At 41.7% G+C, this 25,228-nt stretch overlaps 1 protein-coding gene across 1 annotated transcript in view; it reads left to right on the forward strand.

Moving 5' to 3' along the window:
• The first annotated feature begins 377 nt into the window (after positions 1-377).
• crebbpa (CREB binding lysine acetyltransferase a) overlaps positions 378-25,228 on the forward strand; it is a 42,386-nt gene continuing 17,535 nt past the window's right edge. The window contains exons 1-7 of the mRNA XM_029510373.1: positions 378-1,274; positions 11,674-12,404; positions 19,043-19,222; positions 19,604-19,871; positions 23,054-23,167; positions 24,515-24,787; positions 25,069-25,168. Of these exons, the coding sequence (XP_029366233.1) occupies positions 1,187-1,274; positions 11,674-12,404; positions 19,043-19,222; positions 19,604-19,871; positions 23,054-23,167; positions 24,515-24,787; positions 25,069-25,168 (1,754 nt within the window). The 5' untranslated portion in view covers positions 378-1,186. The remainder of the gene's footprint in view (positions 1,275-11,673; positions 12,405-19,042; positions 19,223-19,603; positions 19,872-23,053; positions 23,168-24,514; positions 24,788-25,068; positions 25,169-25,228) is intronic.

Below are 25,228 nucleotides of genomic sequence, written 5' to 3' on the forward strand. Positions count from 1 at the left end.
GGTATTTTAAAATTTGATAATTTCTATCTACAATTTTACAACAAAGATATGTTCCGCTTCTGCTATTATCTACTATTAAAGTGAGAAAATGGATCAAATTTGACATCTCACATTATGAGTAACCTGTAAAAAAACCTTGTTGTTTCTTACATACAGGCTGATCCACAATGACACATTCAATTTGACAATAGTTAACACTAAGTTGAGTCGAAATGTTGACACATAGCAGACCAATTGGACTGTGTGTCTCTATGGCGGAGCAGCAGCGCCCCCAGCGGCGGGCCGTGGCGGTGTTTTCACGTAGGGCGTGATAGCGCGGCCCCTCCCCCTCCACAGCCGATCTGGAAAAGAAAAAAAACTTTTTTGTATCGAAGGAATCAACAGCCGCCATCTTGTCGTGGCTCGAAATTAGGATTTCGGTTCAACACTGGTTTTTACGTAGAAATCGAGCATCCTTACCGCGATATGAAAGCGTCCTTCCCACGAAAACGAAGTCTTAACACCGCCTCGGAGACATTTTGTGAGAAAAAACGAGGATCGGCTCGGTGGTCGTCGGGCAGAAAAGCTCCGTAGATCTGATTTCCCCTTCAGAGTGCGGCGATTCAGCCCCTGTCGCCGTCCGAGAGCATTATTGTTTACCGTGGGCAAGCGGAGACGCGGCCGTGACTTTCGAAGTGATTTGCAAAAATACGGCATTTTTATGCAATTGTGCATTTTTGTGGAGCTTCGCGCGATTTTTGCATGAAGAAATTTGACGTCACGCAAAATGGGCACTTTGAACATCTAGAAATTAGGACTTTCGCCCCGGACTGCAGCAATCCGCCCGATTTTACTGGATTGGCATTTTGAAGTTGGGTTTTTACATGGGGAATATTTTATTCTGGGTTATTTAACGATAATAATGTGGGTGTTGGGTGTTGGATTATCATGGGGTGAATGGCGGTGGCGAAGCGGGGCGCTATTGCATCTCTTTTGAAAGACACCGACTCTCGCAGCGAGAAGTAGCTAACGCTAACGCTTAGCTGGTAGCAGCCAATTAGCTAGCTATTAGCCAGTTAGTTAACGTTAGCAGGCTGTCAGCTTGCTAATGTGCTAACCGGGAAGGCTCGCGTTGACTGAGCAACTTCCCTGTCACAAGATAATCACAATTATCATCTGAAGCAACCGGCCGGTCGAGATAACAACTATGGCTGAAAACCTGCTTGACGTCGGACCTCCCAACTCCAAGCGGCCGAAGCTGAATTCACCTGCCCTGTCAGCGTCAGATGGACAAGGTAAAGGCCTCATCACTGTCTGCACATGTAAGCGATGTCATCCAGATAATACACCTCACCCCCTCCGCCCACCATCCCCGGGACGTGGGCCCGCTTGCCCCCTGACCGGCCCTGCAGCACGGGCTGAGGCTATCAGCTCTCAGGTGTTTGTCAGTGGTGGTTGCTGTCATTTTCCTTTTTTATTAATATATTTTAGTGCATTTGCTGCAGTGTTGTGGTTTTGTTCGGTGTCCAGCGGCTAATTGCCAGGACCTAGCCTGCACCCTGTCTTAAGAACCGTCCTGCAACTAACTACCTCCATGAGTCACCTACAGCAAAACCAGCAAATTGTGCTGCAAACTCTAGTTTAGCCTTCGTGACCACACAGATCTAGCAGCACGACTGTAATCAGTTTCAGCAAGAGGCAAAACATTCATACAGACACACACACACACACACACAGGGAGGATCAATGTGTGTGTATGCAGGGTACCTATACTACCTAATATACCTAATACCTAATAAATTGACTTGAAAATATTAATTTTAAATCTTCAGAAGAGATGTAGATGCAGTACAGTATTATGGCTATCTGATACTGCTTTAATACCAAGTAATGGTGAAGACTTGGTTGTACAAAGATTCAAATTCTTCACATAATATTGTTAAGCTGCCTACAAAGAACCCCCGTCCTGAAGTCAGATGCTACTTCAATTCATTGCACATTGTGCATCGGACATCTGCATCTAATGTAGCTAATCAAATTTCCAGGCTGCTCTGTTAAATTAGTTCCATTCATTAGACAAGAGATTACATTTTATTAAAGTATTCTGTATTTAAGTCAGTTGAGTGTGTTGACGAGGTCTTAGTTGTCAGCAGCAGGAAAGACAGTGGTTGCCAGCACACAATGTTTGACAGTAGTGCTTCATTCAGTGTAAAATTATTTAACAGAAACACTCTCTGTAATGGATATTGCCACAGTAACTCTTAGTAAGCATATAAACCCACACACTAGTCTGCATACACTGTACTTGTACATTTAAATGTGTTATTTGCTTAGTTTCCTGCATTTGTGCGAAATTTTGCAAGATTGCAAAATTAATACACTTGCACACCTGGGGAACTGTCTGTGAATAAATCAATCTTAGATATTAACACTATAACATGCTGTGATTTCATACCACATAAAGCCTGTAGGTTCATTTTGAATAAGCGTTGAATAACATAATGGAAATAAAACAACTGAAAGATTGTTACTGGTGGACACATTACATACGTCTCGCACTCTTGGAAGCCGCTTGTGTGGGGAAAAATATTTTATAACTTTCTGGGCTTGTCTTTATCCACAACTGATGTGATATTCTGTGACAAGTGTTTCTTGGCTCCTAAACTGATGACTCTGATAGATTACTGAGTCAAAAAGGTCGTTTCTGTGACAGTGAAAAATGTAACATCAGTCCTGTAGGCCAAATTGTCTTTCCCGGATAGTTGTCCTAACCATTCACAGTCATACATTACACATTTAAGATGATTAGATGAACACTTATACTTTCTAAATTACGACAGCTTATAATGCAACAATGTTAACCCATTTTTGATATTAAGCCATATGTACACCACAGATACCTTTAGCTTTTATTGGGTCATTGTTTGGTTTGGTGGCATGAAAATTTATTGCATGGTTGTACATGGTCTCAAAACCTGTAAATGACAGTTTTCACTGCGGGGGTGGCATTGGAAACCTATTTTACAACATCAGACAACCAAGTTATCAAATGGTTAGTGACAAGACATCTATCAAGTAAAGTTGGTGAACATTAAAAGAGCATTTAAAGACCAGCATTAGTACAGGTACGTTTACAGCCAGAGTAGTCACGTAGTAACACATTCACTTATAAACTTTATCGAAACTAATATATGTTGGGTGTATGTTGGTCAGCTGATTTTGGAAATCTTGAGGCTCCTATTGTTTAAAACACTGGTTCTCAAATAGGGGTGCTTAAGGGCACTCCAGGGGGTACATGAGATTTTTAAAAAAATAGCAATCAATTCAAAAGCCTTTGAAAATGGTTTAGGGTTTTTTAGCTGAGTACCCCCTAACCGTTAGGGGGCACGCTGCTGAAAAAAATTATTTACAGGGGTACTTCACAGAAAAAAGGTTGAGAACCACTGGTTTAAAAAATAGTCATAGAGCTTTAACAACTCTGCAACATGAGCTGCTATTCACTCAGCCTGCTGTGAGCGCTTGAAGGTGGAGTCAGGAAATGTAATGGGACCCTCATTATTTAAACCTGTTTTCTGACAGGTGAAAATGTTTCATATTTGGGCCACTTATTTGCATTTCTGAATCATATAGCCAAGCAAATGGATTTCTTGACTATCAAATGTATCAAGGCGCGTGTTCCTGGAATTGAAATTTAGCTGCAAGAGAAATGGTGGACAGCCTTTAAATGAAAACAGCCGTCAGGACAACAATGACTACCAAAAGCCATCACACATGGCAAAGGGACCACATGGCTCCGGTGATCAATCATGAAACCTGCCCTGCCTCCTTTTTATAGTTTTTGCCTGTTGCAAATGGGACTTAACAGACCCGTCGGGACAGCTCTGGGCAACACTATTATTAGCCGTAAATTACTGCAGATAAAGAGTTGACTTTCGCTCTTTGATGACTGCTATGCCCGGGGCTTTGTGAGCAGCACCTCTCTGCTGTGACATCTGGCCTTTTGCCTCTTGCAGTCGTGCCTGGCTTGAATTATATTTTCTATTTAGAGGTGTAACGTGGGCCATTTTGTGGGGGATGCCTTGAATATTTATTTATGTGTAGGATAAAACATGTATGCTTGCAGTGTTTTTATGTAGTCAAGTTTTTTCCCTTTGCTTGAGGAGGTTCTATTTATTGTTGTGGCAGAGAGCAAGCACGTGCCCCCCGGTTGTCTATTCAGGCCATCTGTCAGCCTGCAGGGTGCCACAACTCCCTGGTCCAATGAAAGTGGCTTTGCGAATTGGTTTTTATTAAGATGTCTCGACATTTTGATGACTCTTTTGAACTTGAAACAATGGCTGGTGTTTAAAAAAAACAAAACAAAACAAAAACACCCCACACAACCAGAGTCTTGTTTTGACAACATTTAAATACTAGTTTGTGAAAGACTGGTGGTAAGACTTTAACTTATACACCTAAATGCTCTGTTGGCTGTTTGACTAGCGTGTCTGTGTACACTGCTTTTGTCTTTAGTCAAAGTCTGCTAAAACTCAGCTAATTAATATTTGAAACATGACTTTCTGAGATAGTAGTTCAGTCTCATTCACAGTCATATCAGCGAGATCCGACACAACAACTGAAATGTTCACCAACAAATGTAAAAATGGTGTCTTTAATGCCCAGCAGGCCGACAATAAACTTATGATACAGCCGCTAATGGAGCCACTTATACTTCCCCCTGTGGGCAACCAGAGAAAAAATGATGGGGGAGCCGACTGGGGAGAGGGAGGTGGGTGTGTCACCCTATTTACACTCTCCTTATATAAAGTAGTTATGACAGCGTCTCCTCTTTTCATTTAATTGGTAATTTTTGGGATTGTATTGTTTTTTATCAGGGCCTCCCATCCCTTTTTAATTTTTATCCTCAAAGTTTTAGCTTCTATCAACTGGTGTTGCTACTTTTGTTAATTGCACCTGCATTTGTGGGTGTGGTGTAGATTTAATGATGGGTACAAGATTTTCAGAGAATCAATAACTTTTGGGAAGTTTAATTTTCGAAAGTCACATTTGTTGTTCTCAGCAGCATCTAGAAATAACACAATGATGTGAAATTTTAGGTTATTTTCATTTGCAGTCTTTGATCAAGGACTTGTGCTAATCAGTTGACGGGGGGACTTATTTTATCCATCGTGTGTCTTCTTTTTGACTTCATAATGAAGGAAGCATTTAACCTGGTGAAGATGAAAATCAAGAAAAAAATTGTAAGACGTTTAGGTGGAAATACATCAATCTGCTGTCCTGAGCACAAGGGGGTGGGAGAAAAATTTAATCTGAGGAAACAAGATTGAAAATTTAATGTCAAGAGAGATAATAGGTATTAATGATGCATTACTGGTTTTTGTATAAGGGAATTATGTCGAATTACTATGTGGCGGTGTGAAAAGGGTTACAAACATCCAATGAATTATCACCTGGATGTGCTGCTCAGCTTTATACAGCATTTCAGAGTTTCAGCTCCCAGTTAACGGTATAGGCAGAGACTTCACTACATTGGTTCACATTCACCACTGTCAGTGTCTTCAGTCAAGGCCAGCAGCTGTTTTTGTGAAAAAGCATTAGGAACTCATTTAACACTAACTGTTCATCAGCAAACTCCAAACAGAGAGAGATCATTAGCTTGTGAATTCACTGGAGCATTTTGTTTCTAAAAAGCCAGATGTTTCTTGATGTGTAGCTGGTAGAGACCCAAACTGTAGCTCAAACAGAGTCAGTCTTTTACTCACTTGATAGTCAGCAGCATAACCTTAAATTAATGTAAATGCTGCTCCATAACAACTGGATGTGTAAATAATCATCCACTGGCTACATCAACCTGAAAAGAGATAACATGGAGTGTTTCGTACATTGATTTATTTGGTCTAGACCACCACAGCATCAACAGTGATGGCCACATTTAGGGATGATTTATGATTGCTCTGCTTTGTCCACTGCTTTTTGCCCAGGGCGCACACACAAGCAGGTGGCTGCAGCAGACAACCTGCCTGTATTAAAATATTTTCAGGTGCTTGGTGTGCAGCGTCCCAGCCTCTTTTGCTCAACTGCAGGCCACTGTTAAGAAAACTGTGGAAAGTGTTACGAAGCTAAAACTACACCTGCCTGTATTTTTTATAACTGATTATCTTGGATAGCAATGAGTCTTAAAATGTGGCAGATTGTAGTAAACTGAGCTACTGGCTGAGACAAACCAGGCCCCCCTCCCTCTAGCAGTTGTAGAGGGACTGACCTCCGTTCTTTTACTCTCAATAACTATTTTGATGTGGGAAGTAGTATTTATTTTGCTGACATTTTTAGTTTGTTTCTAGTTAAATATCAGTGTCTTCAGTGACTGAACTGCTGTTGCTGTATAAACAGGATAAAGTCAAACTGAAAGTGTGAGTCAGTATTGATCCCTAAAAAACTATGCAAGTTTAAAACTAAATTAAAATTATGGATGAAGTAAATATGACAAGCCTTGTTTAACCAGTTTATTTAGTGAATATTTGTCATTTTTATTGTCAGAACAAACACCAGTACCCACCATCCTTTGCAATTGTTATAGAGATGTGGGCTGTTGCTCCTGGAGATGGTTGCACAGCTGACTTTTGAAAGTCATCAAGAAGTTTGAAAAATGGCACCTGCTATTTGACCAAAGAATGGCAATCATCTTATTTCAGTGATAGTGCTTAGGTTTTGCTGATTTGTCATGGAATAGACCACCAAAACTGCATGTGCTGCAGCTTCTGATTGGAGACTTGAGTCTCCTCTCTGCAAATCTAGCTGCTACTGACAGCATCTAAAGCATTTTTGCAAAATCAGTAAATTATAGTAATCGTCTTCAAGTGAGGTGTTCAGGGGAAATTGTACTAAGATCAATCTGTAAATAGTAGCTACTAGGGGTGGGTATCTTTTACTATCTCGCGATTTGATTCGAGTCTGACTTTTCGGGCTACAATTCCATTCAAAATCGATTTTCGATTCAAAATAATTTGGTTCATAATGATTTCTGCTTCAAGCTATTGGTATGCAAAGGGTCCTTATGATCTACTCCAGTCTGCTTTGCAAGACAGAATGACAAATGACATTGAAGTGTCTTTTTCATTTCAAACATTTATCCATGCTTCGATGCAATTATTGCCTAAAAGCAATCACATATTTCTTAGGTGTCTCTTAAAAAAAAAATTGTGCATTTAAACATGGGTTCATCATTTTGCAAAGCTGGCGCACTGAAGCTCATGTCAAGCTCGGTTTTCCCGGGCAAAGAGGTAAAGAGGGACCTATAAAATCCGCGATCACGAAAAAAACAGAATTCATTATAAACACGGAATAAAAGAACTTTAAAATCTACATTTTCCATAAAAAAAATTCCTGGAATAAAAAGGAACATATCTGTTGGAACAAATGCTCAGAGGGCCTCCCTACCCATGAATGAATAAATAAATAAACAAATGAATGAACGAATTTGGTGACTTGAGCCCAGTGAGGGCACCTGAACTTGTATAGGCTGATTGATGTAAATGTACCTGGTGACCTGAGCCGCACGGTGATGAAGTGGTTAATGCTGCTGCCCCACAATAAGAAGGGATGTGGTTTGATTCCCAGTGGTGGCACTTGAACTCGTTGGGCCCAACAGACTAGACCAGACTAGGACAAACCATAGACCAGAGATGGGACTTCCTCAGAGACCGGACCCCAGGAGACAGTCACGGGCCCAACTCATTCAAAGAGCTGCAGGAAAACACGGGAGCAGCAATCCCTGACCGGAGGCAGCCCACAGAGAAACAGGGGAGTCAAAGGACCCCTCTATTCTCATTTTGTTTAAGAATAGAGTGGGAAGGGCAAAGTATTAGTGGTTTCATTGAGTTCAGAGCTACAATGACTGGCTTGAATCTTATTTCTTTTCATGGTTCATGTTGGACTGATTCAACATGAACCATCTTTCATCTTTTGTGACCACTCTTCTTGTTAGACCTGACACTTTAAACTAACCCTAAATACCACTTTTCTTCCAAGAGATAAAACAAAATATCCACAATTTATATAACTTGATGATGTACATATGTTTTTAGGCAAAATCCAATCATTCAGTGGTGTAGTATGTGATGCTGAGATACAAGGTGTGTTGATTGAGTTCCAAATCAATCATGCAATTAATAATGGCCAAAAACGTTGAACCTTAAATGCTGCCAATAGCTTCTGGTATATTCCATTTCTTAATATATAATAGATTAAGGTGTATTCTCCAAAGTATTCTCCAAAAATGACTAATTATTTCACTTGCAAAGCAGCTAGAAAAGCATGAAAAAAATTTGGGGTTTTGTCTTTAAAAACAAATACAGTACATATCCACTACTAATATCAATTTCAGTGATTGTCAGTGCATGTCATTAATCATATGTTGTAAACGTATAGAGTATGTATATGGCTAATGGCGCAGATGTAATGGGATAAATGGGCAATGGGAAGGCAGAGCTAAATGCAGAGGATAGTTTACTAAGTCTTTCTCTTGCTGTTATAGTACTGACCAGTAAGTGAAAAGCTGCCAGAAGCTATACTGCCTAAGGCCAGACTCTCAGCCATTAGGCAAGATGACAGACAGCCCCAGTCTGAACCCCTGCTGGGGTTGCTTTTGTGGGTATTTATAGCCACCAACTCCCAGACAGGAGCCACAGGGGATATTACAGGAAAAAGTCAAGTGCATTGTGGCAATTGGTCAGTTAAAGGAGGATAATTAATTAAAAGAGCATAACAAGGATGGATTCATAGGAAGTAAATTTTAGTGGAGGAAGTGGGGGGGCTGCCAGAGAAGAAGAGTGGTAACTCAATTTCCACCTCCCCTCCCCCAACTTTTGTGATGGGGGCTTCCTGGACTACATGTGGCATTACCTAACCAAAACATTGCTTTGCATTGTTGGCCTCCAGCCAAGGAGCCTGGGGGTGGGGGGGGCAAGGTTGAACTGTGCACGCGTGTGTGTCCATCCATCCATCCATTCATTCAGAAATGAATGTAGCGCCTGAGCACATGTGGTTGAAGTGAATGCTGCTGCTCTTTGAAGCGTCCATAGAGGGGGCTGAGAGGAGTGACTGAAGAAATGACGGATGGTTCATTTAGCCTTAAAGAAGCTTCCACCACATGGAGCACCTGCTGATTCCAGGCACTGATAGGGGGCTAGCACGGCAAATCTAGAAGGCTGTGTTTACTCAATGTGTAGGCCTAGTGCCCATGTTAAAGGCAGGATCCTGGCTAAACCTCAAAATATACATCCAGGGTTAGGGTTTGGCTGCCGCAGATCGGAGGTTGAAATACTCACTCCACCCCCAACCCCTGTCTGGCTTTTGTTGTCTAATGTGTACTAATATCATAACACTATCAGGTTAAATGACTTGGGAGTAGTCGCAGGACTTACCAGATCCAGGTCCTTTTGGCACTATTTACAGGACACACAGATGGACATGCTAATATAAACTTTGTCTGTGCCATTCATCACTGTAAATAAACCTTAGAAGCCCGCCACATGTCCAGCACAGCGGTGTTAAGCTGCAAACAATTTGGTGGTACCTTCTGCTGCTGTTGCCCCTGCCCTCCATCTTCCTGGAGCATTAAGACTGTAATTATATGTTAAGTGATGGACTTCAATTAATTAGGTTATATTTTAGTTAAAGTAACCTTAACATTCCTACCTCTGCTGCTCAGATTCAGACCAAAACCAGCTCAGTGTTTTGGTTCATGCCATGCTTCAGAAATTTTTGGGATGGTAAATATGAGCAAGGAAGTCCGGTTTGAGAAACAGGGTCCATAAGGTCCAAGGGTTTATCTCATGCTTGAACATAATCACTTTATATTTAGCTGAACAGTTTAGCTAATGAGCACCTGCAGCTTTCTGGACAAGTATTGAGCCAACTTCTACCTTTTGCTTCAGTTCTTTTCGAGTTATGATTTAAAACTGAATGTAAGCCTAAAATCATAGCTTAGTCTTTGTCTTTAGAAGTGTGTTCGGTTGTTTTTGTCAAGTAATGTTGCAGTTAGGGTTAGGATCAGAAGTGGTAGTCTTGTTTCCCAGCATCCAACTTTTTAATATTTCCTAGCCCATACATTGGGAAATTTGCGCAATGCATGACAACCTTTATTTATTTATTTATTTATTTATTTTGGGCAGCAGCAAACTTGAAGTTTTTACTTTGGCAGAAAGTACTCAAGTGTGGTCTTGTTGGCCAACTCTGATATTGTCATACAATGATGTAACCCCACTCTGCTGCTACACAGAGCAGACATTTTCAGATTATAACAGTTTCTAAAATAAATGGTGTGTTACAGCTTTTTTTTTATTTTTTTTTTTTTTTGGTTTGGTACCACTGCTACAATCAAAGCAAACAAAATTTATGTTGACTAAAGATGATGAAAAACAGACATGCACATGCTATGTAATTGGTTTGTGTCTTAGCACCAGTATTTGAGGAAAATCTTTTACTAAGATAAATTTGTTAGTTTATTTACTGGATGTCCATGCTAATAAATTTGAGTAAATAGCTATGTTTATGTGGACACTAGCAATCGGATTAAAACCTGACCAGAATAAAATGCGTCATGCAAACACGCCAATCAGAAGATTCCGACCCGATCATGCTTGTTTGATTAAAATTTCCTTCCAATCGAGATTGATGGGTTATGCCAATTGTTGATCCGATTGGCGTGCATGTTAACACTTATTCCGAAGTTTGGGTAGAAATGATCTTAACAGCATATGTCTGTTACGCCAGCCGTATGTCGACATAATGTATTTCTGCCTTAACTACAGCTAGGATAGTGGGAGTTACACACAACTGGTCTATATCGGGCACAAATATGTTACTAAAAATATTAAAAGAACTTAAAATTGTTGAAGCAGAAACAAAAGTACCCCCCTGAAGAACACGGTACAGATAAAAAAAAATGTTTTAAAATCTATTTCAAAATGAGATACGAAGCGGTGTTTGTTTACATCTGAAGTAGCTTCTTCTTCAACTACTGTTTCCTAAATGTTAGACAATTCTGTGCATGTCAAAATCATTTATTTTGTTCAAACGTTAGATGCACGTAAACACACATCATGATTGGATTAGAAAGTGGCATTCTTGAATGAGGGCAGCTCTATTGCAACACACTTATCTATCTGTTCTCGCTGTCTTAATCACTTAATCTCAAACAAATCATTGCTCCCGAGGCACCCAGCATTATGCTCACACCTCTGGATGGTGTGACACAAATATTCCTCTGTCACCTAGTATGAACCCTGAGTCCTGTTGGATCCTCTCTGTTGTCACACTTTGTCTGTCAGCCACGAGCAATGATCTTAGTATCACACTGCATCTTGCTTCCCTCCTGTGCTTCAGGGACAAGGCCACAGCACAGACAGCAGGTTGTTTCTTTAATAGCCCATAACTGGGAGTGATTTTGAACATTAGGGATCAAAAGAAGGGGCAGCTGAGACACAAAATGATTTTTTTTATTTGATTTGACACCAACATTTGTGTTGCAGTGTTTACTTGGCATTAAATACTTCATGTACAGTTTTTTTGATAGACCACTATCTCTGGGAAGTCAATTTACCTCATTTTTCAACATGTCATCTTTTGAAAATCACCAAGAAATGTATCCAAAATGTAATTAAATAACCTTTCCTTTCTCATCTTCTCCCCTAGATTTGGGATCACTATCATGGGATGATCTGGAGAATGACCTTCCAGATGAATTGATCCGTAATGGTGGAGAGCTAAGCCTGATGGGTGGGATGCCTTCAAATGGTGGAACAGCACCTGGACCTGGTGGGCCAGGCGGCGCCCCTGCAAGCCTTAGTGGCGCTGGTGCTCCTGTTGTCCCAGATGCAGCCGCCAAGCACAAGCAACTCTCAGAGCTCCTTCGAGCTGGTAGTACCTCTAGTATCACCGGTGTGGGGCTGAACTCAGCGAGCCCTCAGCCAGGTGGTATGGGGCCTCAGCTGGGCACGCCATTGGGCAAAAGCTCCCTTGGCCAAGGTTCCCCGAACAACCACCCGTCCCCGCAGTCCCAAAAAGCAGGAACTCCAACTGGAATAGCAGGACAGAACAACAATAATAATACTGCAATGGGCTTGAACACAGCAGGCTTCAACCAGGCCATGATTAACAATAACCAAGGCCATGCTGGGCTGCTGACACAGGGAGGGCAGCCCCAACCTGGGCAGGTGATGAATGGTGGTCTGGGACCTGGAACTGGGAGGGGCCGGGGAGCTGGCGTAGCGGGTATGCAATATCAAGGACAGACAATGCAAGGAGCAGCACCGGGACCTGGAGGAGCAGGAAGTGCTTTGGCAGAGACACTCACCCAGGGAGGGCAGCAGATGGGAGCTCATGCCACCCTCAGTGCAGCCCAACAAGCAGGCAGCATGAACAAGGTGAGTCACAGCCTCACTTTTCAATAAAAACTAAACTGATAATCTCAGTTTAGCGTTTGAGCACAAACATTATAGAATTAGCCTATATTGAGGCGAAAAGAAAATGTCCTGCATCTTTTATTCCTATAGTTATGTTATTGGATGTTTGATTTGGAGCTTGGGTAGAAACATTGAGCACAAATGAATGCAAGCTAGTTTGAAATGTGCAGACTCCCGACAGACAAACTAAATTAGCTGGTAGATGATAATGCGTTTTTGTGCTGTGGTGCTGGTGCTCTGACCCCCCTGTCTTCCTGTGAAGCTTGATAGATCCAGGCTAACATTTTAACCAATCAAAAGCATCTTGTTCATTATTATCTGTATAACCAGCGTTTGTTCAAATTTTGAACTTAAATTTTGGACTTAGAAGTATAAAATATGCCAGCAGCATGTGAACTTGCTTTGTGTGCACTTATGATGGGGAAACAAGAAGTTGTTTTAATACAATGTATATGGTGTCATGGCTGACATTTCTTTGTTGACTGCAGTGACAGCAGAAATTAAATTAAAGCACCCTGTGGAGTTTCCACTGCAAGCAAAATGATATTGTGTTATTAAATTCACACAAAATGCAAAAGTAGGTTTTACTTTTTTTTTTTTTTTTTTTACTGCAGTATTATTTACATATTCTCTTCTCCATCTATGCATTTATGATGCATTATCACCATATGGTTGATATTCATTAATTTCTTTTCATTAAGCATCACTCATCATCACCATTCCTGGTCGGAGTTTTGGTGGTCCTTGTCACTGCTACCTCTATGGTGCTGGTCTGTCGAGCCTGTAAAAAGACATTCCTGATAGCTGCTGGTCTTCCCTCTATCATTTGCTTTCTGACTGTAACACCCCTCATGCTTTATCTCAAATCATTTGGTACCTTAACTATGGCAACAAACCAAAACCTTTAACCAAAACATTTTTTTTTTTCCTTCATAAAAACTTGACTGAAGCTTCCCACACACTTCCAAGTTACTCCCATTTTTGCATTTGCCGTGTGGGCATCTGTATCTGTACATCTGCCTTTTGCTCTGTTGGTTCAGCAGCACAGTCTGTTCTCCCGCTCTGCTCATTTTCAGCGCTTTGATGTGTTAATGAAGCCAAATGAAACGTACACTCCCACACTTGGCAGCTCCACTCTTGCTTTTGGCAAGGAGCTGGTATTGACACGACTGTCATCTGCGCAGTCATTGTTAAGATTAATCATGGGACTCTGAAGTAGTTGTGTCTGTATGAGAGAGAGTTCATAATGTCACTGGCTGCCTAAACATGAGCTTGCCACCACTGTGGTTTCACAGGAAATCGGTAGGAAGCCATCTCTTTTACTGGCTATGTGTCAGAGCCAAGACGCTAAAGCAGTATGTAACCACAACACGGGCAGATACTATGAGCCACTGAGAAGAGACTTGGAGAGCTAGTGAATCTGTGTCTGTGTTGAGATTCATTCTTGAATGTAGAATGTACACATGCCTTAACCACATGAAAGATGAAGAAGTGATGTTTAAATATGATTGAGGGACAGGCCCGTGTCTGTGCTGTAAACTGAGGCAATTTTTTTAAGCTCATGTCACCAGCAGCTCGACAGGAGAAAACCACGACGCTCAGTGTGTGGCTTCCTCTATTATGCTTTAATCGTAGGTTATAAATCTCACTCTGGGTGCTTGTGTTGGTGACTCCTTCCTGCCTAATGCCTCTTTGTTATTGCATATGCACAAATTCTCCCCTCGCTCGCTCTGTCTTATTGGTTGGCTGCTATAGTAAAAAGGCATATATAATAAACCTCTATCAGTGGGAATGACATAAGGCGGGTGCACTGAGGAAGGAGGGGGGAGGGCTGCTCAGCTGAATAGTGTGGCCTGGCAGCACAGCATTGAGATGATAGGTGGCAACAGTCCTGTCTGCTGATGTGTGGTGTGTGTTAGGGAGCAGTGGGCTGAATGGGGAGGCGGGAGCAGAGGGGGTGCATGTTTGTGTATGTGTGTCTGCCTGCTCAGCTGTGTTGAAAGGCTGCCAATGTCTGGTCGTCTCAGCTGGGTCTTTTTTTATCTGGTCTTTTGGAACGGTGTCAACAGCCTGAGGGGATACAGCCTGGTCTGGCATGGCTGAGTCTGGTCTGGTCTCTCAGCAGCTCACTGGATGAGAGAGCAGCAAGTCAATCAGTGTGTAAAGCATGACAGTAATGGGGCTTTAATCTCCTTGGCACCGCACATCTTATGCATCTGTATGCAGTTGTGGTTCATGATGAGGGCGGGGTCTATAATCCTCCTGTGGTATACACTTAATTGTGATTTTATTAGATATACATTATAATGTTCAGTTTTTCCTGAAACAATTTTACAGATATGTTGTTAAACTTACGGTGCACGTTGCTCAGATATTTTACATTTTTTTCCGGAAAGAGAAATTTTATGAAAATGACCAAATGTGCTAGTGAATCAAATAATTAAATTAAATTCAAATATTTATCAATCAACTCTTGCAATGTAATATTGCCTGAAGCCTGTTCGAGCAGGTGATATGAAACTTTTGCAGCAATATCTGAACACAACACTACTTATTAAAGGGAGAGTTATCTGAGCAAAAGTAAAAAAAAATAAAAAAAAATATCCCAGTAGATGGATCAGATTGGGGTTTCTTATCATCTCACTGGACAGTACAGTTAGAATTACTGTCATGATATAATAATAATTTTTACAATATTAATATTGATTTAACCGTTTTAATGCTTCATAAATTTAATTGATCTTCAATGCAATAAACAGTTTTAATTTAGTTTAAAGAGAATTACTTGAGCACCTCACATGGTATGATTATTTCATCACAACACAGTTGCACTAAAAGTCACTAAACAGCAGGGTGAAATTGCCATTATTTCCTGATATGTTTTCTTCCAGTGGGGAGACCCCTGAGTGCAGAGTGTTCATTTATGGGCCTTAATTAGCTGAAAACTTAATTTGTTCTAAAACCCAACAGGATCTTGAGAATACAGCTGCCAAGTTGTACTTAATTACCTGCCGGAATGGTACAGAATTTATCTGGCAGCTCCCTCAGTCACTTGGTGGTGTTGTGTTAGAAATGTTCGTAAATGTGTCGTCTCTTGTGTTTCCACTGGTGGCAAACTGCCTGATAGTAGAAGAGGGGAGGAGGTGTAGTAGCAGGAGAAAGGTTGGAAATGTTTCAGTAATCGAGGGGTGAACAAGTCCTTCTTGCCAATAGCTGGTGTCATGCTGAGCTGTTTCTGTGCCAGAGCGCCATTCTGCTGGTTAAGGCCAAACCAGCGCTGTCAGCCTGGCACAGCGATGCTCGTGCATGTATTGGCAGAGGTTGTCTTGTAAAGACAAATTGGCATTGAATTGGAGGCAGAAGTTTTCTTGGCCCATTGGTTCTGTTTTGACAGATGTAGGAAAAAAAAGAAGACACCAGACAATCACAGCCTATCAAACGTCTGGACTTCTCAAAACATTAACCAGACTCATTGTTTATGGAAACAGTTTTTAGTTGATGGCACCACTTAATTTTTAGATGATAGCTGATAGCATTAGAGATAGATGGTAGCTGTAGGAGTGTGTATAGCTCTTGTGGACAGTGTATTGTTATTTTTCTCAATCAATACTTGGCCTTGAACAAATAATCAAATATCAGTTAAACATTTGGAATATCAGAAATGGTTTTATTGGCAGATATGAAACATACTAGGAATTTGAATACAGTGTTTCTATATTGGACAACAGAAAGACCCTCCCCCCCTCAAAAATAAATAAATAAAAAAGCACGCGTACACACACACACACACACTGAAAATATAAATATTTGTAGTGGAATATGGTACAATAGTGCAGTAGTGTGCAAATGTTCATGAGGTTGTCAGTTGGCTTATGGGGAGATCTGGGAGACAGCCTGGGGGAAGAAACTGTTTTTAAATCTGGTGGTTTTGGAAAACAGAGCTCTGTAGCACCTACCACAGGGAAGCAGTCCAAACTGTTCGTGTGAGGGGTCTGCAGCGACAGTACTTGCCCGGTTCCTGACTCTTGACCTGGAAAAGTCCTGGATGGGTGGATGGATGGCCCCAATGATCCTCTCTGTAGACATTATAGTCTGTTGTAGTCTGTTCCTGTCTGGTTTGGTGGCTGATCCACACCAGACAGTGATGGATGTGCAGAGAACAGACTGGATGATGGGAGTATAGAAGATGATCAACAGCTCCCAAGGCAGGTTGAACTTACTCAGCTGGGGCAGAAAGTACAGCTTCTGCTGGGCCTTCTTCCAGACAAAAGTCTGGGGAAGGTCCAGTTCAGGTACTGGGAGAACTTGAATGAGTCCTAACTAGAACCTGTTCTGTTGAGGATTGTTTGGGGGGTATGTGGGTTCCTCCTAAAATCCACTGTCACAGTTTTAAGCAGATTTAGCTCCAGACTACCAGTTGGTCCACCTTTTGGCTGTAGGCAGACTCGTGAAATGAGTGGCTCCTTATCAGACCTCAGCAGAGCTTGATGATGAGCCGATCGTTTGAATCAGGTGTGTTGGGGCAGGAAATATCTAAAACATGCAGGACAGTAGCTCTCCAGGACTGGAGTGAGAGACCTCTGGTGTAGAGGGAGAAGAGCAGCGGGGAAAGTCCACCTACGGGATTCGTGTGTATGTCCCTGGGGAGTCAAGGTGTTGGAGGATGAAGTGCAGTCTCCTGTTGACTGCATCATCCACTGACCTGTTTGCCAAACTGCTGGGAGTCCAGCTGTGGTCCTGTGATGTCCTTCAGATGATTCAGTACCAGTCTCTTAAAGGATTTCATGACTACAGTCGTGAGGGCGACTAGTAGAATAGTCATTCAACCCTGTGATGGTGGATATCTTGGGGACCAGGATGATGGTGGAGCGTTTGAGGCAGGAGGGAACCTCACACAGCTCCAGAGATCTGTTGAAGATCTGTGTGAAGATCAGGGCCAGGTGGTGAGCGAAGGTTCTCAGGCAATAAGGGGACACAGTGTCGGGCCCTGGGGCCTTCCTGATCCTCTGCCTCTGAAAGAGCCGGCACACATGCTCAGTGGTAGGGGGCTGACAGAGGGGCAGGGGGCTCAAGTACAGCATAGCTGTTGGGTGTTGTGAATGGGGTATGTGATGGGTGTGAAAACCATCAGTAGAAGCTGTTCAGTTCTTCTGCCAGTTGTTTGTTCCCTACAGGGTGGGCGGATGGGTTCCTGCAGTTGGTCATGTCCTACAGGCCTCTACACAATGAAGCAGGGTCACTGGCTGAGAATTTTCTCTTCAGCTTCTCAGAGTAGCTCCTCTTAGCTGCTCCAATTTCCCTCGTCAGTGTGTCCTGGCCTGATTGAACAGGGCACTGTCCCCACTTCTGTAGGCCCCCCTCCTTGCCCTGGTGCACTTTCTGCAGTTTGGTGTTTAACCATGCTTTGTTGTTGTTGTATACGCAGAAGGTTTTGGTCTGCACACACAAGTCCTCATAGAAAGTGATGTACGATGTCACAGTGTCAGTCAGTTTGTTGAGATCCATTGCTTCAAAGACACGACAATCAGTGCAGTCAAAGCAGGCCTGTAACTCCAGCTTTCATTCAGCAGTCAACTCCACACTGTCCTCACTACAGGCTATGAAGTTTTTAACTTCTGCCGTTAGATTGGGATCAGCTGGACCATGCAGTGGTCGGAGAGCGCCAAGCACAGGTAACAGAGTGGTAGGAATCCTTCAGAGCAGTGTAGCAGTGGTCCAGATTGTTAGCTTCCCTGGTACTTAGGGAGTTCTTGGCTGAGGCTTGCTCTGGATGTTTTTCTCCACGTCTTTTACCTGGTCAGCCAGGTGTTCTAATGCCTCCGTTATACAGGCCGGAGGTGGAAATGTAGACACAAATGTAGACACTGACCAAGATCAGAGGAGAACTCCTCCGAAGAATAAAACGGTTTACAGTTTATGAAAAGGAACTCCAAGTGAGGGCTGCATGATCTCCTCCATCTCCTGACAACTCTGTAAAAAGCTGCTGTTTCTGACCAAAATGCCCAAAAAACTTTTGGGGTTTGTGCAAATTGGTGGAAAATGAAGCGGAGATGAGTCTCTCATATTTAAGAGTTTGTCTCTTCTGCAGCTGCGATGATTAAAAAAAAAAAAAAAAAAGATCCTCCATAGAGAAACACTGGGGCGGCCATCTACGGTGCCATCTTTGAGTCATTTGAGCAGATATTCATGGCTGTGGCTCTGACATCTGACAGACTGTGTAAACTTCACAGCTTTTTTTTTTTTTTTCCTTTCATGAAACCACCAAGACAAACTGTCTGCTATTGCTGTGAAATATTGCGCTCTCTCTCTCTCTCTCTCTCTCACTCACTCACTCACACAACACTATTGTCTGCTATGCTGACAAATGAAGGAGGCATGGCCTGTTTATTTTGACAGTCAGAAATGAAACAATTATGAATGTTTTTTGTCGGCCAGAAAAAGAAATTCAAAACATATTTGCTTTAAACGTATTCATACGTTTAATTGATAATTCAGGTTCCTCATGGGTTTTACTGTGTGTGTGTGTGTGTGATGCTAATACTGCTGTATTATTATGCTAACTTTTTTTAATCAATTTTGTTTTTGTTTTGTTTTTCCAGATGAGCCTTGGGAGCAATGGGAGTCCGTTTGGAGGTCAGCCCTACGGTCAGGGTGCCTCAGGGCCAGGCCAGCAGCTAAACACTCAACAGCAACTCCAGAACAAGGCTACCCTTGCCAACAGTTTGCCACCTTTCCCCAGTGAGCTCAAAGCGGCTGCGGTCAATAGCGTGCCAAACATGGTTAGTGCTTGTTACACACACTCAGACATTACTATTTGGATAAGAACAAGGTACTCCCTGCATGTTTAGATGAATGAATTTCATGAAGTCCTTTTTTAGTGTCTCCTTAAGGGACTTTTTAGCCTTTATTAGTGACCAAAAAAAATAATAATTAGTTATATATTCTAGAAATTGAAACTATTAAGCTTCTTTTTATTATAATTTACAAATGTGTATCCACATTTTAATCTGATATTTGCTACCTGATCAGTGCAAAACTATTGCTTATATTTTGTTATTTGTAATGATTGATTGATTGTGCAATGATTCATCATAATTACAAATTGAAAAACTGTGTAATCAGATGACCGATCGACTCTGTTGGTTTCACTTTTTCTGCAGCAGCTCCAGCAGCAGTCCCAGCAGCAGGCACCAATGCTTCCCCTGGCTGGCAGTGGAGGTGTGGCAGTGTCTTCAGCGGGCCCCACAGCCGACCCAGAGAAACGCAAGCTGATCCAGCAGCAGCTTGTCCTGCTGCTTCATGCACACAAGTGCCAGCGGCGGGAGCAGGCCAATGGGGAGGTGAGGGCCTGCGCCTTGCCTCACTGCCGCACCATGAAGAACGTCCTCAACCACATGACCCACTGCCAGGCTGGCAAGTCCTGCCAGGGTGAGTTGGACTATTTGAAACATTAGATTTGTGACCCTTTGCTTAGGACTCCTTGAAGTGACTTTTAAGTCACAACACATTGGAAGCTGTTTAAATCATACATCGCAGAGATTTTTCCAATTTAATGTGAAATCAAAGCAGTGTGTGTAAACTATTGATATTAAATTTCACTAATCTAAGTTAGTTGCAGTAGACAGGCAAATAATTTTTTCTGCAGTTCTCTAAAGGTGTATATCAGTAACAAAAAAAAATATAAGGATTAGAACAACGTGTGATTGCTGTGTTAAGCTTCCGTGGGCCACGAAACTTCATGTCTGCTGATTGGCTTCTGAGGCGCGCATTTCACAAATGAACACATTCAAGCACCTCTCCTTTGCCGCATATGCACCGTTTTCTTTTCAAGGCAGTAGAAAAACTCGATAATGTAATATTTGCACATCCTCAAAACAACTTTGACAATAATATTGTATGCAATATATATCGCCCACCTCCACTGTCATGGACAAATTGCTCTCAGCAGCAAATACATGTACCCATAGTGCTGAATAATATGAGCTATGATCAGCTCTCTTTATGCAACTACACTGGAGGGAGCAGTCAACGCACTCAGGCCACTGTCATCAGTTGAGACCATGGGTTAAAACCACTTAAAAAAAATTAACAATCATCGTTTTTTACTGTATAAAATTAACTGTTTGTTTAAAAACTGATATCTGTTTGGTGTTTTATGAAGAAGTTCATTGTTGAGGATTCCTTGTGTATGTACAGTAGATTTAGAGCACGTTATCAGACAAAGTTTGATTAAACTGTGATCACAAATTTGGAAACTAAACAATCACATGCCTTTTCTTATCTTTTTGGATACAACCTGGGTGGATTTTACACCTATGCTATAGAAAAACTGTAAAAATAGGACCAAAAATGGAAAGACGTACATTGAAATATGCATCTGCATTGATGGGGATTCACTTAATGGATCAGTCAAATGTCCAGCGGGTGTTAAGTGTGGGCAATTAATGAATTAATGTCAACAACTGAGTGTAATGTTTGCAATACAGGAAAGCCACTGTAATGCTATAATATTCACCTTTCAGCCAGGGATTACCACTCTTTTCTAGGTAAAACTGCACATTGATTACATTTTATTTTGTACAGTCACGTGATTAGGAATAAATCATCTCACATTTGTGCATTAATCCTTGGCTGCAGCACAGGCAGAGTAATAAGTGGACTTGTAGGAACTAGTTTAAGTTTTAACTTTAGTATTTCGAAAAAAGTGAATTTAGCCTCATCATATAGCATCGCTGACAACAGACTTCTAAAAACAGCATCAACCAGACATAGCTACACTGATTGCAAATACAAGTTTTACTTGAGGCAGGTTCCGTTAAAGCCTATTAATTATGCATCCTTGCTTCCTATTATCTCTTGCCTTACATCCCTCTCAGGTCTCCATGGGGTCAGTCAGTAGCCTGTCCAGGGCCAAGCATATGCTTCCTTTCACTCCTTGTTGGTCACACCACATGTCTGCTTAATTAAGAATCAAGCAGGAATTTGCATCCAATCAAAAACACAACTCCCTCCTACCCTCCTACCCGTCTGTCCGCTTAGCCCGGGTCTACTGCTCCTCCTACCAACAACTTCACTATTTAGATATTCTCAAGTTTCCGTCTCCTCTAAATGCCCCGCTGCTCCTCTTCATGTTTAACCCCATTGAGCTTTAATTTTTTGTTTTGTTATCATTGCCATGATAACAAAACAAAAACAAACAAACAAAAAAAAAAAACTTTTCTCAAGCTACTCTCATTGAAGTTTCACTCAAGTGTCTTTTTCTTTTCAATTATAGTGAGAGAAATAGTCCCAGTTTTGTAATTAATTATTGATTTAGATGGTGTGATATCAACTGTCATCCATGTCAGTCATTTTTAGTAGCACTCTATTGAAAGCATGCACGAATGTTGTAATCCACACTGTGTTGTAGTGTAGTGAAACTGTTGTGTATCTTAAATTGTGAGTGTATGTCTGGATAGTGATAATGTAGTTGTATGAAATGGGACACAAAGTGACTGCAAGTTTATTTTGTTAGGTTTTGCAGCTGGTCATCCTATTTAACACCAAAAACACTTTCACACAAATGACTTATGTGTTTTGTTTTGTTTTTTTTTTTGGTTTGTTGGTTTTTTTCTGGGTAGATAAAGATCGCCTGCCCCGTCTACAGTTGTTCCTGTAGCAGCATTAGCTTCACTGGCAATTTAGTCTGTGAGTGCACCAACTTTTATTCTGTTCTGGAACTAATAAGTAACAAACAACAGGCAAACAAAAAGAATCAATCTCTGTATTCTGAGGAATTTTGCTGAAAGCCTTTTTGGTCCCAGGAGCTACAGTGCAGGTTGCTCAACAGTAATATGCCATAAATGCCCCTCTTTTTCTGTGAACATAATCACTTTTTTTTTTTTATCTCAGTATTACGAAAACCTCAGTACTATGTAGCCTTTACGGTCAGATGATTGTGAAGTTCTAAAATTGCAGTTAATAGTAAAACCATTTAATAGCACCTTCCCTAGCTGAGTGTGAAGGAATCTGTGTCACTGTTCCCTGCTTGCCAGCTCATTTCCTCTCCCTGTGGATCTCCACTTCCCATTGGCACTGATTACAGATGTAGTTCTCCAGCACATAGTTATCATCTATAAGATTTTAGATTAATCTGAAGTCTGTTGGCTTAGATCATGTTCACCTGAGAGACCCTTGAGTCTCTGTACTGTTTGGTTTGGCTTTGAAGCTAATTTGGAGGCTTTTTCTAGACTGCTCACTGAATCCCATAAAGCCACCAGTGTGATAACACTGGTATGTGGGTGGCTTTGCCAGGGGTACTGGTGTTGTCACAAAAATGATAGGATTTAATTGTATTTATTTGTACATAGCCCATGGAGCTTGAGGTGATGTAATAATCGTAATTGAACAGCAGAAATAAAGAGCTAGGACGGAAACAAAATGCTGTATACATTTTGTGGACACATCTGAGATTCAGAAGACAAATAAGGACCTTTACTGGACTTAATGTAATAACCATAATTTTGTGACTGGCTGTCTCTTTTGATACTCTGTGGTATGGAAAAATTTTCAGCATAAAGATTGTCGCCCTGTCGATCACTGTTGCCCTCTCTGTCTGCTTTTCTCTGCAGTGGCTCACTGTGCATCGTCCAGACAGATCATCTCCCACTGGAAAAATTGCACACGACACGATTGTCCTGTCTGTCTGCCGCTGAAGAACGCCAGCGACAAGCGCACCCAGCAGCGTAAGTATGAACAGTGGCCTCTGTCCCACTCTCACTTAACCATTGACAAGTTATACATCTTTAACCACACACCAAACACAAGGCTGAATTAATTCCATTGACTGTGTTGAATGAGGAAGACATCTCGAAATGGGTTCATTTTACAAAGGCCTCAATCTTTACCTCAGTCATGAAAGGGTCTTATGTTGGTATATTGAGCTGTGATGGTCCGCAGTGACAGCTTTAGACCAGCTTGTCACAGTCAAAGACGCTTGTGTGTAAAATGTGTTTATATTTTGCCATTCAGGCCAGTCAAGCATTTTTTTCCCGGCTTGTGCTCCTCCACAATGACTAAAAGTACTGAATGAGTAAGAGTGTGTTCCTGCTGGTCTTGTAATTTGACACACAGTAGGGATAGGAGTGTGTTGGAAAGAAAGAGAGAGAGAGAGAGAGTGGAAACAGAGAGCGTGTGCTGAGAAGTCCAGCTGAGTTGCTGGCTCTTGGGCTGTGTACCGCTACTCCCCAACAGAACAGAGCAGAGCTGAGTTTGACGCAGTCTGCCTCATACCAAAACTTCACTTCTTCTGTTCTTCTTCTTTGTTTTTCGCTCTTTCCATGTAACTGTTGTCATGGGCTCACAGTCTCATTTACTTTATGTACTGCCATCTCTTTTGAGACATCTCTAGATAATTTGAATTATGCCCTGGATTATTTATATTTGTTACTTTCTCTGCTGTTCTGTTGTGTTTTTTTCCCCCTTTAATTCTCCACTCAGCTCAGCATCTTTCATCACTTAGAGCATTCCAGTTTTGGTCTGTCCCTGTTTGGCTTGCATGTTAAAGAACATGATGCCGGGGCTTGTGTATCTCCTGCCAATGCAAACAGAGTGAAGCATTACTTTGTTCTGCCTCCTCTGAGTTTTGTCTTTGTACTTTGTTTTTAGCCCAACCAAAGCCTGGACCCTGAAAAATATGCGAATGCTCTGTCCCATGAAGGGATTTATGCATTTATTCAGTTCATGGCTTTTTTTTTAAGTATTTAGCCTTACATTAATGTTCTCACTGTATAATGCTGCCTTGTTATGCCTTCATCTTGCCATAGGTCATAGTGTCCAAATGCTTGTGCATTTAGTGTTACCTTTTTAAGTAGTTAAGATCCTTGAAATATTCTCAGCGGATCTCTTCTGGTGAAAACATGTCAGACACTCTAATGTATTGATCTTGGCACACAGCATTAGCATTTTCATAATATTTAACACACTTGTACAGCTTGTTCAGTGATTGAGTAAGCAATTTGGTCAAGATTGGAAGTTGCTATCAGTAATACTGTGATTGTATGTATGTGTGACAAAACTGTGTTTCTTCCCAGCCATGCTGAGCTCTCCCAACACAGGCCTCCAGAACCCCATGTCTTCAGTTGGTGTGGGCCAGCCCAGTGCTCCCACCATCAATACCTCAGCCCCCATAGACCCCAGCTCAATGCAGAGAGCTTACGCAGCGCTTGGGCTGCCTTACAGCAGCCAGGCCACTGGCCAGGCTCAGGCCCAGCAGGCCACAGGCCCAGGGCAGACAGCAGGAGCGCAGAACGCACAGGCCCAGCAACAACAGCTTTCTCAACAGATGAGACCCATCAATGCACTTGGTAAAGCAAGCTTGGATTTTCTTCAATTTGAGCCCTGTTAACCTTCTATCACTCTTGTGTATCTTTGCATTTATAAATGCACAGAAATAGAATAATCTGAAAAAGGACTGAGATGTTATAAAGAGAAAAAAATATATAAAATGGACAGTTTACGTGTTGTTTTGCTGTGTAGAGTGAATTTGAGTTTTAGATATGGCAGCCATCCAAAGCCACAATATATGTAACAAGCTTGATTTTGAAGTTGGGCTGCGCTGTTTGCTCATTATGTTCTGTATTTACAGGTAACCAGATGGCACTTGGAAGTGCGGCGCTGGGTGTGACCACTTCAGAACAGACAAACCTGCACACAGACTCACTTCCCAACTCACTCAACACTAACAAGTCAGTCCTAGCCAATACACACTGACATGACTTTGCCTGTTTTTCACATGATATTTAAAA

Source organism: Echeneis naucrates, chromosome 1 (genome assembly GCF_900963305.1).
Source record: "Echeneis naucrates chromosome 1, fEcheNa1.1, whole genome shotgun sequence".
NCBI lineage: Eukaryota > Metazoa > Chordata > Actinopteri > Carangiformes > Echeneidae > Echeneis > Echeneis naucrates.